This window comes from Arachis hypogaea, chromosome 3 (assembly GCF_003086295.3).
Source record: "Arachis hypogaea cultivar Tifrunner chromosome 3, arahy.Tifrunner.gnm2.J5K5, whole genome shotgun sequence".
In the NCBI taxonomy this organism is placed as follows: domain Eukaryota; kingdom Viridiplantae; phylum Streptophyta; class Magnoliopsida; order Fabales; family Fabaceae; genus Arachis; species Arachis hypogaea.
Window position 1 is genome coordinate 135,983,474 of NC_092038.1, and position 14,712 is coordinate 135,998,185.

The 14,712-nt window shown below is 28.5% G+C and overlaps 1 protein-coding gene across 1 annotated transcript; it reads left to right on the forward strand.

Moving 5' to 3' along the window:
* The first annotated feature begins 12,007 nt into the window (after positions 1-12,007).
* LOC112734165 (protein PLANT CADMIUM RESISTANCE 2) lies at positions 12,008-13,016 on the forward strand. Its single transcript, XM_025783386.2, has 3 exons — positions 12,008-12,363; positions 12,453-12,524; positions 12,608-13,016. The coding sequence occupies exons 1-3, from the start codon at positions 12,183-12,185 to the stop codon at positions 12,907-12,909; spliced, it is 555 nt and encodes a 184-aa protein (XP_025639171.1). The 5' UTR covers positions 12,008-12,182; the 3' UTR covers positions 12,910-13,016.
* Positions 13,017-14,712: the final 1,696 nt, after the last annotated feature.

The window sequence follows — 14,712 nt, forward strand, 5'->3', positions numbered from 1 at the left end:
CCAAAATCTTAACTGTTTTTCATATAATTTTTATATCCTCTTTATTGTTTATCTCATTAAATTCTCTAATTACTATTTTATGCAATTTAGAACTCAAAACACTCCTTTTTGCTTGTCTGACTAAGTTAATCACTCAGTTATTGTTACTTGATCCATCAATTCTAGTGGAATCGATCCTCACTCACTTGAAGTATTACTTGGTACGATAAGGTACATTTACTGGTTAGTTTGTGATTTTCGAAATTCCGCACCAAAAACCATAACATTTTTTATTTTTTTTCTCTACCGTGACCCAAGAAAAAAAAATACCCTATGATTACCGATCTATAATTTTGTTTCTGTTTTTCCCGCAAAAATAATACCACCCGCACCTTTGCTACCGTGGTGACGGCGGACACTACCTCCGAGTGAAAATATGCCTTCTCAGTTTATTTGGGTGAGTTCTTTTTTTAACTTTGGATATATATAAAAGAAGGAAGGATAATACGAAATGGTTTGCGGTTTTGATTCACTGTGTTCTAGTATATTCCCCCCTATTTCCTTCTATTTTGTTAATGATAATGAATTTGAACTCCGTGTCTTTATAGTTTCTTAGTGTTGAGTCTAGTTTAAATTTGGGCTAATATATGATGACAAACATTATTTGGGTGAAAGCCAAAAGTTGGTTTAATATGTGTGTGTTAAGTGATGCAAGCCCAACCAAATGTTACTTAAGTCCATGCTTGTGTTGTTTCAGCATCTTAGATTACCACAGCTCCAACATTCAGGCCCAATATTTCTATCACAGCAAAAAGAATGCAGCTCATTTGTTCCTTAGGTAGCGTTTGTTTTGAGGTACTGAGACAGAGACTGAGAGACTGAGACTCAATATCGTGTTTGTTAGTTCAGAGACTGGTACTAAAATTTCTGTCTCTGTCTCTAAAAGTTCAGTATTTCAGTACCTCCAAAAAGTAGGGACACAGGGGACTGAAATTTTTAGAGATGGAGACTAAAACTTTAATAACATTTTATACCTAAAATACTTTCATTTCAATTAATTAATTCCAATTTTACCCTTTGTGCAAATTAAATTAGAGTTTCATTCTTGTTTCAATTTCTGTCTCCCATTTTGCACCAAACAGAATACTGAGATTTATTTCAATCCCTGTCTCTTAGTCTCTGTCTCTCGGTCTCAGTCTTTCCGTCTCTGTTTCTCCACCAAACGCTACCTAAGTGTTTCAAGAAAATTAAACAAGCTCAAAGCTCCTTATCATAGCACCATTCAGTAAATACAAGACTATGTGTTATTGGGAATAATACACCATTCCCCCTTGAGAAAATATCTTTCACAGAGAAATAAAATAGACACAATCATAACACAAGAATTTAACGTGAAAAACCCCAATTACTGGAGAAAAAAACCACGGCCGTTGTCAAATGACAATCAAAGAATATCACTATGTGAAAATTGTTACAACACATATACTTCTTTCTCTCTAACACCGGCACCCCAGTACACCCACACTCTCAAAGCAAATATTTAACTACACCTCACAACACTCTCTAATCAAAGAGTATAGAGGAAAAGAAAAGTCAGATACAAGCTTTAAGTGTTTCCGACTGGTGCAAAAAATATGGAGAACTTAGCCTTATATTTATAGCCTAGGCCACCCACTCCATTTGCTATCATAAGCAATGTGGGACTAATTCAACCAAATCCTAACAATAATTGTTAGTGTTGCAAGTGTGAGGAGTGTTGAAGTTAGTTCCACATCAAAGAAAGCAAGGAAAAGTGAGGAGTTTATAAGATGAGAGACCCATTAACTTGACACCTTAAGGTTTTGAGTTGGATGTGGTGTCTTCTCATCTTATGTTATCTCACTTGATTCTTCCCCGAAATCTTCCCGGTGGTCGAGAGCTCTCCACGGTTGGCTCAACAAGTGGTATCAGAGCCGATGGTTTAATCGGTCTGGTTTAAGGAGTATTCAAAGTGAAGCATCAAAAGTCTTCCCGGCAAAGGTGGTCCGGGCGGCGTGTCCCGCGGTGTTTTGCGGCGGTGTGATGGACGAATACTCGTGGTGGTGGAGGAGCTAGAGGGGAATTGATGCTTGATGTGGAGGCTCAAACTTGAGGGGGAGATTGTTAGTGTTGCAAGTGTGAGGAGTGTTGAAGTTAGTTCCACATCAAAGAAAGCAAGGAAGAGTGAGGAGTTTATAAGATGAGAGACCAATTAACTTGACACCTTAAGGTTTTGAGTTGAATATGGTGTCTTCTCATCTTATGTTATCTCACTTGATTCCTCCCCGAAATCTCCCCGGTGGTCGAGAGCTCTCCACGGTTGGCTCAACAAGATGTGTCTGCTAAATGAAAAGTGAGGACAGGTGGAACAAAAAGGAAACAACAACAATACAAAGACAGGTGTGGCTTTGGGAAAGAAGGACACAAGGACATCTCCACTATCCTAAGGACATCAGCAGAGCAACATTCAGATAGTGGGAGAACAAAACACAAAAATTACAAGAATGAAAAAGCAGAGGTAGTGGTGAGCTCCTCGGACAGCAGTGATAATGGAGCAAAAACAAAAAGGTAATGCATGCCAAGGAAGAAAGCAAAGCCAAGGACAGCAGAGGTGGTGGACGGGTTCCTCAATCAGCAGAGATAGTGGAGTAGAATAGAGCAAGGACTGCATGCCACCTGAGATAGCTCCAACGGGTAGGGAAGCTGAAGACATATAAAGAATCTCATTCCAACATTTGAAGACAAGAAAAAGAGAGAAAAATTCAGAGCATCATCTATTCACACTTGAGCTAAATTCTTTTTCTTCTACCAGTGCTTAATTTCTGATTTTTTTAATTATGACTATCTTGTGTCATTTTGTGTATTGAGAAAAGGCTGAATCTGTGAGTGAAAAAGTCAAGAGAGAAAAGGCAAGAGTGATGCATGTAAAAGCCACTGAAGTTCTGTGTATTTGAGTTGTTGAACTAGGATTAGTTCCCCTTGCCAAGTTGGGTTAGTACTTGGTGAGTTTGAATCTGTGTAGATTCCCCTTTCAAGATGGGACAGCACTTTGGGTTGCTAAGCTTTGGTAAAGAAAGTTTAGGGGTAGATACTAGTTGAATTAGGGAGTAATTCAATAGTATTGGTGAAAGTAATCAGTGTATTATAGTGAAAATTCCACCATGGTTTGTGGTGGAAACTGGACGTAGGATTCATTGCACTTAGAATCCGAACCAAGATACATGCTGGTCTCTTTCTCTTCTTCCCTTCTCTTTTTCTGTTCTGCACATGAGACAAAACAAAAAAATCTCCTGCAATTTCTGCTTCTGCCAAAGCAGAGCTTAAAAAGCTAATTTTTTGCAAATTTGATTCAACCCATTTCTCAAGTTTATTCAGAACCATCACTTAGATTCAGATTCTTCTCAAGTTTGATCATTTTTCTCTACGACAAGGATGAAAAAGCAGTCGGAGATTGTGATCTTGCAGCTCTCAAGGGTCCAACCACCACCATGAACTTCCGGTAAGCATAGTATAATTAAATTAAGGATCCCTTCCATTTTATTGATATTTCACAAATAGGCACATTTTATATTTATGTTTGCATGTTATTTAACTTCTTTTTCTTTCTACATCTTTCCAATTTTGACAAGGCAAGAGTTTGTGGCTTTTCTAAAGAAGGTATAATATAAGGCAACTACTCAAATGAAGATGGCAAAAACATCTTTTTATGAAGATGTTTTGTTAAAAAGTGTGATTTATTTATTTAGCCACACTTTAAACAAAGACAACATTTTTATAAATATTAAAATCTAACCATTCAATCTATCATCCAAAGGTCAAAAGAGAATATTTTCACATGAAGACAATTATAAAGTCTTTATTATAGTATTCACCATAATATAATGTACTAATACATTTCATATTTTACTTTCTAATGGCATTATTTTCAAAAAGGGTAGTTAATTAGTAGTAAATTTTGTGTTACACTTGCAATGTGGACAGAAAAAACCGGACAGGCCGATAAGTTAAACAAATAAATGCTAATGCATATATGGGAATCAGTTACACGCATCAAGGTGATCAAATTGTACAATTTAACACAACTTGTTTGATTTGGTAGCAGGTACTAGGTGCGGTGCATTGTCTTTGGTTGCATTCTGAGTTGCCACTTGCCATGTTCATACAAAATGGTGGGCATTTTATAACTACTATTATAGCTGTCCACTTCGCCCCCTTGCTATAATCATTTGTCCTCTTACCATCCAGCTATTTTTGGCATTTCGATTTCACCGTAATATGTCGATATTTTTTGGTCCAGCGTCACGGAGAAACCAACTTTGATCGGATATCTGGCATATTTTATTTTAGCACATTGCACATCTAGCTAGTTGTGAGAACATGAGACTTATTTTCATATTAACAGGACTTCTTAGTTCTAAATGAACTAAATGGGTTCGTGCAATAAAAACGTATGTCCCTAATTAAGCTGCTATATATGTAAAGTATGATAATTGTTATTTATTCAAGAGATGGGAGAATGTATTGTACGTAAATAAGAAATGAGGCTTGCTGGGGAATTGGGTTGGAGGAGCTACTTAGGGGTGAAATTTGTAATTGTGATCCCAAAATACAACAAAGTTGAAAACATACTGTTTTGGTACACTATTCAAAAAACAAATTATTATTATTATTTTGCTATCGTGTATCTAAGGTCATAGGTTAAATATACCGTAAAAAAAAGTTTTAACATTCTTTTTTGCAAAAATATTTTTTTTTATGTTTTTAATGCATAAAAATAATAAATGAAATTAAAATATTTTTTTATTATATGCTTAATCCATATCTTTAAAATATAAAATAGTAAAATCTTTATTATTATTATTATTAGGTTTAGTTATTTTATTAATTTTTATAATTTTATTTAATTTTTAATTAAGTTCCTGTAGCACGGATACTTCCAACACTTCCAATTTCCAAATGGAAGAATCGCCAAAAAAAAAATTTCCAAATGGAAGCGTCAACCAAATAGTGGTAATTTCCAAATCTGATCCTTTGAAAAAGTGTGAATTGTCAAATATTTACAGCTGAGCGCAAGCCAAGATCTATCGTGACTACAAAAATTTCTTACTTACGGTGGCTATGGGATATCATCAAATTGGAGTGCAACACGTGGGTCTTCAGTCTTCACTAATTCTTTGACCTGGTTAAAAAAACTGTTTGAACGTATTAGAAGCATGTTTTGAATTTTGATGCCAATTTTTATCAGGTAAATATGAAACATCTTTTTAAAGAATAAAAAATCGAAATTTGGGAAATATTTTTAAAGCGTGAGAATTAGAGGTATTTATGAACAAGACTGAATTTAATTTAATTAGATTCTGACTCATTCTATATTTTTTAAAAGACAACAAATTTACTTTGACACCACTTGAAATGACTCAAAAAAGATTAAATTAAATCAGATTGTTCCGATGAAATATTAATATATATAAATTTATAAATTTTATATATTAAAATAAATTATTTTAAAATAAAAATAATATCGTATAATATAAAAATATTAATTATATTATAGAAGTGTAGTATATTTTTTTTTTGAAGAGTAACTTTAAGTCAAGATAGGTGACTCAAAAAAAATCTGAATCCGACCTAAAAATAACACCAAATAAAAATAAAAACTCGCACTTACTAAAATATATTTCGAATCCAGATCGAATTTTTGGACCGGAGCGGGTCTTGAACACCCTAGTGGGGACCACAGAAACGACTTGCATTGACCCCCGCGAGCTCCGGCAGGAATGAATAGATGGTGGCATGGTGCATATCCAAAGTCTCAGCGACTTCTTAGTTCTTAAATTTAATACGAATTACTAAAATAACTTCTTCTCATATAAAATTACCAGAACACCATCGCAATTGGCAATGCTAATTTACCGTCCCTGAATTAGCGTTAAGTCGTTAACATTACTTCAGTATATGTAATTGGCAAATCTGATCTATAAAATAAATCCAAAATGTTAAATATAAAATGAATAGTGGTTCTAGTTTGATTTCTGTTGTAATAAAGTTCATGCCAAAGTATAATACCAAGCTGTAAATATGTGAAAATAATTGCACATAGGAGCTTTGATTTTTCTGCTAACTTTTAAAAGTTATACGCGTAATATCAGTAATGAACTGGTTAGAAATTTCAAATGCGAGTGTAGCGTACTAGCGTGGAGGTAGAGTCACCATCAGAGCAACTTCCGAGAAAGACTAAGGAAATTAGAAAGGTAATTACTGTTACATCATCCGACGACTGATGAGACTCGACTTATAATTAAAGTTAAATATTAGTTTAAATCTAATAAAAATTCCTCCCAAAAAATGTTATCTATATATTTTTTTCGTGTTTTTTCTTTTTTTCTTTTAATATGTTTTTTTTTCTTTTTGTCATTGTTCTATTATTATTGTATTTTTTATTTTTTCTCATTTTTCTTCTGATATTATTACAGTATTTTTATTTTTTTAGATAATAAAAATAAAAAATTATGAAAAAATAAAAAATAAAAGGGATAAAAAAAATGATGACAATAATAAAAAAAAGAAGAAGAGTTTTAAATTATATGCATAGAATTTATTAAAAAAGTAACATTAAAATTTTTTTAAAATAATTTTTTTATTGATGACATAATTTTTCTTTTAATTACTTAAAAATCATCAAAAACAAAGTTAACACTAATTTTTTTTAAAATATCATAAAATTTTTTAACTATAACATCGAAATTTTTTCTAATATATTTTATTTATCTACTTCTTTTTCTTTCTTCTAATATATATATTTTTTGTATTTTATTATTGATACAAAATTTTGTTTACATCTTCTTATGTATTATTTCAAAAATAAAAGATTTTATCAAAATAAAATTATTTTAAAATTAAATTGTATATTTTTAAGTCCTAAATAATAAATTATTTTATAATGTGGTTTATAAATAAATTTAAATTATGTATTTATTGTAATAAAATTTTTATATTTCATATAATAAATTTTGATATTGTTTTTATTTTATTTTTGTATTTTATAGAAAAATTTTAATATAATTTTTTTAATTGAATTTAATTACGTAAAATGCTTAATTGTTTAGAATTACTGATAAAATTATTACTAATCTAATCGAATATAACTTATCATTTTTATATGTCCATCGACTTGAGAGGATTTAAATATGTTCCATATAATATAATTAAGAGGGTCAAATTATATTATAAATATAACTTTGATAAATTTTAATTATTGAGTTTTACATAGTGACGGACCCAAAAAATTTTAGGAGTGGGGCAAAAATATATACGCTAAAATAAATTTTGTTGAACATTATTAATTATATAAAGATATAAAAATTAAAAAAAGTTAATGACCACTTTTATTTTTAAAATACTATTCATTATATATAATTTATAAAAAATATTTTTTATTTCTAAAATTTAAACTTAAAATATTTTAATTAAATTATAGATAACTTGTTATCTTAACTAATTTTTTCTATACACATTTAATAATAAAAGGCTGACTCAATTAACACATTAGCAACTAATGATACACTAGTATTTATAATTTAAAACTAGAATTATATATAAATACTAAACAAATTAAATCTGTATATAAAAGTATATTTATATAAAATAATATAACCTTCATTTACAATTTTTTTCCTTTCCTTTTTTTAAAATAATTAAATTTTTTATATATTTTTTAATTTAATTTTGATATAATGTTAGATGAAAGATTTTATTTATCTGTTTAATTATGTATTGTAATTAAAATATTTTGTCTTTACTATTTTTAAAAATAAAAAATATATTTTAAATTAGCAAATTAATTAATTTATTTTAAGATTTTATATGCAACACAGGTACATATAATAGAACAAAAGATAAAAAATAAGTAATAAAGATGAATAAATTGAGAATAAAATAAAATATATAAAGTGATGAAGAGAAATATTAGATTAATACCTAAATTATAATTGTTTGAATTAAAATTTATAATTGAAAATATCAAAAAAAAAAAACAATGAAATTGGAAGATACATAGAGTTATAAAAAGTTATATAAAAAAATGGAGAATTTAAAATTTATTTTTTGATGAATAAAAGATGACTACTAGACAAGGAATATAAAAAAATATTAAAAATATAAAAATAAAAAAAGGGTTTAAGAAAATAAAAGAGTGACGGTACAAAAATTAAATTTAATTAGGATAAATAATAGTCAAAATAATAAAAAAAATAAAAAAATTAATTTAAAACTTTAGCTAATTGAATGTACTTTATTTGTAGTGAAATCATTTAAAATTTAAAGTAAAGATATATTCAGTGACGGACCCAGAAAATTTTAGGAGTGAGGGCAAAAATATATACGCTAAAATAAATTTTGTTGAATATTATTAATTATATAAAGATATAAAAATTAAAAAAAAGTTAATGAGCACTTTTATTTTTAAAATACTATTCATTATATATAATTTATAAAAAATATTTTTTATTTCTAAATTTTAAACTTAAAATATTTTAATTAAATTATAGATAACTTGTTATCTTAACAAATTTTTTCTATACACATTTAATAATAAAAGGCTGACTCAATTAACACATTAGCAACTAATGATACACTAGTATTTATAATTTAAAATTAGAATTATAGATAAATACTAAACAAATTAAATCTGTATATAAAAGTATATTTATATAAAATAATATAACCTTCATTTACAATTTTTTTCCTTTTCTTTTTTTAAAATAATTAAATTTTTTATATATTTTTTAATTTAATTTTGATATAATATTAGATGAAAGATTTTATTTATCTGTTTAATTATGTATTGTAATTAAAATATTTTGTCTTTACTATTTTTAAAAATAAAAAATATATTCTAAATTAGCAAATTAATTAATTTATTTTAAGATTTTATATGCAACACAGGTACATATAATAGAACAAAAGATAAAAAATAAGTAATAAAGATGAATAAATTGAGAATAAAATAAAATATATAAAGTGATAAAGAGAAATATTAGATTAATACCTAAATTATAATTGTTTGAATTAAAATTTATAATTGAAAATATCAAAAAAAAATAATAAAATTGGAAGATACATAGAGTCATAGAAAGTTATATAAAAAAATGGAGAATTTAAAATTTATTTTTTGATGAATAAAAGATGACTACTAGATAAGGAATAGAAAAAAATATTAAAAATATAAAAATAAAAAAAGAGTTTAAGAAAATAAAAGAGTGACGGTACAAAAATTAAATTTAATTAGGATAAATAATAGTCAAAATAATAAAAAAAATAAAAAATAAATTTAAAACTTTAGCTAATTGAATGTAATTTATTTGTAGTGAAATCATTTAAAATTTAAAGTAAAGATATATTCAGTGACGGACCCAGAAAATTTTAGGAGTGGGGGCAAAAATATATACGCTAAAATAAATTTTGTTGAACATTATTAATTATATAAAGATATAAAAATTAAAAAAAGTTAATGACCACTTTTATTTTTAAAATACTATTCATTATATATAATTTATAAAAAATATTTTTTATTTCTAAAATTTAAACTTAAAATATTTTAATTAAATTATAGATAACTTGTTATCTTAACAAATTTTTTCTATACACATTTAATAATAAAAGGCTGACTCAATTAACGCATTAGCAACTAATGATACACTAGTATTTATAATTTAAAACTAGAATTATATATAAATACTAAACAAATTAAATCTGTATATAAAAGTATATTTATATAAAATAATATAACCTTCATTTACAATTTTTTTCCTTTCCTTTTTTTAAAATAATTAAATTTTTTATATATTTTTTAATTTAAATTTGATATAATATTAGATGAATTATTTTATTTATCTGTTTAATTATGTATTGTAATTAAAATATTTTGTCTTTACTATTTTTAAAAATACAAAATATATTCTAAATTAGCAAATTAATTAATTTATTTTAAGATTTTATATGCAACACAGGTACATATAATAGAACAAAAGATAAAAAATAAGTAATAAAGATGAATAAATTGAGAATAAAATAAAATATATAAAGTGATGAAGAGAAATATTAGATTAATACCTAAATTATAATTGTTTGAATTAAAATTTATAATTGAAAATATCAAAAAAAAAAATGAAATTGGAAGATACATAGAGTGATAGAAAGTTATATAAAAAAATGGAGAATTTAAAATTTATTTTTTGATGAATAAAAGATGACTACTAGACAAGGAATAGAAAAAAATATTAAAAATATAAAAATAAAAAAAGAATTTAAGAAAATAAAAGAGTGACGGTACAAAAATTAAATTTAATTAGGATAAATAATAGTCAAAATAATAAAAAAATAAAAAAATTAATTAAAAACTTTAGCTAATTGAATGTAATTTATTTGTAGTGAAATCATTTAAAATTTAAAGTAAAGATATATTCAGTGACGGACCCAAAAAGTTTTAGGAGTGGGGGCAAAAATATATACGCTAAAATAAATTTTGTTGAACATTATTAATTATATAAAGATATAAAAATTAAAAAAAGTTAATGACCACTTTTATTTTTAAAATACTATTCATTATATATAATTTATAAAAAATATTTTTTATTTCTAAAATTTAAACTTAAAATATTTTAATTAAATTATAGATAACTTGTTATCTTAACTAATTTTTTCTATACATATTTAATAATAAAAGGCTGACTCAATTAACACATTAGCAACTAATGATACACTAATATTTATAATTTAAAAATAGAATTATATATAAATACTAAACAAATTAAATCTGTATATAAAAGTATATTTATATAAAATAATATAACCTTCATTTACAATTTTTTTCCTTTCCTTTTTTTAAAATAATTAAATTTTTTATATATTTTTTAATTTAATTTTAATATAATATTAGATGAAAGATTTTATTTATCTGTTTAATTATGTATTGTAATTAAAATATTTTGTCTTTACTATTTTTAAAAATAAAAAATATATTTTAAATTAGCAAATTAATTAATTTATTTTAAGATTTTATATGCAACACAGGTACATATAATAGAACAAAAGATAAAAAATAAGTAATAAAAATGAATAAATTGAGAATAAAATAAAATATATAAAGTGATGAAGAGAAATATTAGATTAATACCTAAATTATAATTGTTTGAATTAAAATTTATAATTGAAAATATAAAAAAAAACAATGAAATTAGAAGATACATAGAGTCATAGAAAGTTATATAAAAAAATAGAGAATTTAAAATTTATTTTTTGATGAATAAAAGATGACTACTAAAGAAGGAATAGAAAAAAATATTAAAAATATAAAAATAAAAAAGAGTTTAAGAAAATAAAAGAGTGACGGTACAAAAATTAAATTTAATTAGGATAAATAATAGTCAAAATAATAAAAAAAAATAAAAAATTAATTTAAAACTTTAGCTAATTGAATATAATTTATTTATAGTGAAATCATTTAAAATTGAAAGAAAAGATATATTATTATATATAACTATTTTTTTTTTTTAAATGAAAATCCAATGGGGGCAAGTGCCCCTCATGGTTCTTACTGGATCCTGGATATATTATTATATATAACTATTTTTTTTTTTAAATAAAAACCCAGTGGGGGCAAGTGCCCCCTCATGGTTCTTACTGGGTCTGTCCCTGGTTTTACATGAAGGCACCAGTTGGTATTAGTAAATTATTAATTAAATGAATGTTTGTAAAAATATATAATTATATTATATGTATATTAAAATTAATTAATAATGTAAAATATATATTAAAAATAAATTAAATAATATATATATATATACACAAAAAAAGAGGAGCTTATTTTAAATTTTAATATATAAATACGATTACGTTGCATTATAGGCGGATAAGCTTACAAATCAAACGGCTTCACACCACCATTGACCTTGACTTGATCCGGTAAACTCCAATTTATAATACATTGAATTAGCACCACACCCTTCATGTATTATATATATATAGACAAGAAAGGATGTGATAATGGCACCTATCAACAAATAAATAATATATTTCCATTGTCTATATATATATTTTATTTTGTGCAGTCCAAAATACGAATTACTAATCCCAACCCAAAAAAATCACACACTACATTGATTGATATTAATTCCAGTAGCGTCATTATGTATCAAGCAGACGAATCAAAGCCTGTGACCGGTTTACCGGTGAGCTACAACAACGCTAGTAGCGGCACCGCGCCATATCCTTCCTCCGTCGACAGCAGCGCCTACTACCAGCCGCCACCTAGACCTCCTCAAGAATGGTCCACCAGCCTCTGTGACTGTTTCTCCGACTGCGGCAATTGTAAATAGCAGCCAGCCCTATATCATAATCCTTTTTGTTTAAGTATGATATTATTATTACTTAATTAAATCTGTACTAATTTGTTTCAGGTTGCATAACGTACTGGTGTCCATGTGTGACCTTTGGCAGAGTTGCTGAGATCGTTGATAGAGGATCTACCTGTAAGAAATGAATTGTTATTGTTGTTGTTGTTATTGTTATTATGAAATGGAAATTGAAATTGATGATGATGATGATGATGCAGCATGCGGTGCGAGTGGGGCACTGTACGCGCTGGTGTGTTGCCTGATTGGATGCGGATGCTTGTACTCGTGCTTCTACAGATCGAAGATGAGGCGGCAGTTGAATCTGAAAGGAAGTGACTGCGGGGATTGCATGGTCCATTGCTGCTGCGAGCCATGCGCCTTGTGCCAAGAATACCGTGAGCTTGAGATGCAAGGCTTTGACATGCACATTGGCTGGCATGGCAATGTCGAGCAGAGGAGCCGCGGTGTTGCCATGACTGCTCCTTCTGCTCCACCGCCTCAACCCCCCATGTCCCGTTGACTTCATTTATCAAGCAATCATGTAATAATGTTTGTGCCTTTCTGGAATGTGTCTGTTTTCTCATCTTAATAATGGAAAAGTACTACTTTGATTTATTATTGGATAAATGCTGTATTTTGTATATGTGTATGCGTGTAGAATACTATTTCCTAAGTCTCCCGTTTTTACAAATATGTATATTTTAATATTGTTTTAAGAAAATATTAAAATAGACAATAGATCAAATTTATATCTAAATACAATAAGAATTAAATAGAGTTTGGTAGATAATTTCTTTTTCTAACACTAGAATAATATTTGTCTTGGGAAGCTAATGACTAATAGTTCAAATGACATAGACTCCCCAAACTCAATTAAGAGGTTGCGGGTGATGATAAAAAAAATATTTGTCTTGGGAAAAGCTCATCCTTAAAAAAATGCAGCCTTTTCTTCACAAGTTGGAGGTTACTACTTTGGTAGTAAAAACCACAATACCAATTGGGCTGCATACAAAACAAAGATAAAAACTTTTTTGGAGTTACGGAATTCAAACAAACAATGAACCCCGATATTTCCCGGTGGTTAGGCCTTAAGAGTTAAGTCCCTTAACATCCCAAACTCCAAAGACGATAGCAAACTTAAGAAAACCCTCCTCCTCCGCAACCTCCGATCCGAAATCACCGAAACCGCTCTCCAGGTACTCGAGGAAATCAAAGCCATTGACCCAAACGACGCCGTTTCGTTCTTCGACTCCACGAGCAGAGCGTACTGCGCCGTCGCCGTCGAATGCACCGTCAAGTACCTCTCCGCCACCTCCGACGGCATCGCCAGCAAAGCGTACATATTCCCGTGACGCATGTCCGGTGCTGTCGCGTGGTGGAGTTGGAGATTACGCAGTGGAGGGACGGCATTGATGCTGCACTTTTTGGCACAGGTTTTTGAGAGGTTGGCCAAGTTGAATACCCAATACAACGCGTTTTTCGGTTAGATTTTATCTACAGAAAGTTTAGGAAACGATGGGTCCGTGTTTTCTTGAAACGTTAGCGAACTTAGAAAGAAGAATTATATGGAGAAAGGATTGGCGAGTCGGGTTTTGGATCTGGTGCCGGAGGCTGTGGCTGAAGGATCCACGAAAGGTGCTGGCAGAAATTCCTCTCGTGCTGAACAGACGAGGGATCATGGTGACAGTGAAAATCATAATGATAATGACGATGACAATGATGGTGCACATTGCATCGAGGGTGTGGGGGTGAATGGTGGAGAAGAGGGGAAGGAACAGTTGAGAACAGAGCTGTAGGTTCTGTTGATGGAACCCAGGAGCTTGCAAAGGGGGAAAAAGGTTTGTTCTATTTAGTGGATTTTGATGTTAATGATCTTTCTTTGTTGTCTTGCATGTGTTGCTCACAAATTTTATGTCTTGGTTATTACTTATTAGTGTACAATGCACAATAGTGTTAGGTATTTTAGTGTCTCAAGTTCTAATGGTGTATGGTATGGCATATGCAGTGCAGTTCAAGTAGTTTTTATTAAGTAGTTAGTGAAGATCAGAATTTTCTTGCTGGATAATGCCAACCCTATCTAGTAAGATCAGGCTTGATTGTTGTATAGTTTTCGGTCCTTCTTACAAGAGTTTCTAAAATGTATATGTTATTTGTTTCTTATTGCTTGTTTAACTAAGGTTATGCATGGTTATTCCGTACTCTACAGATAATTTACATCCCCACTCTTGTTTTCCATGATATTTTATGATAGGATCACTCCCGCCTCACAGGTTTCACTGGATAACTCGGCTGGAGGCTCTTCGCATATGAAGAAAACTACTGA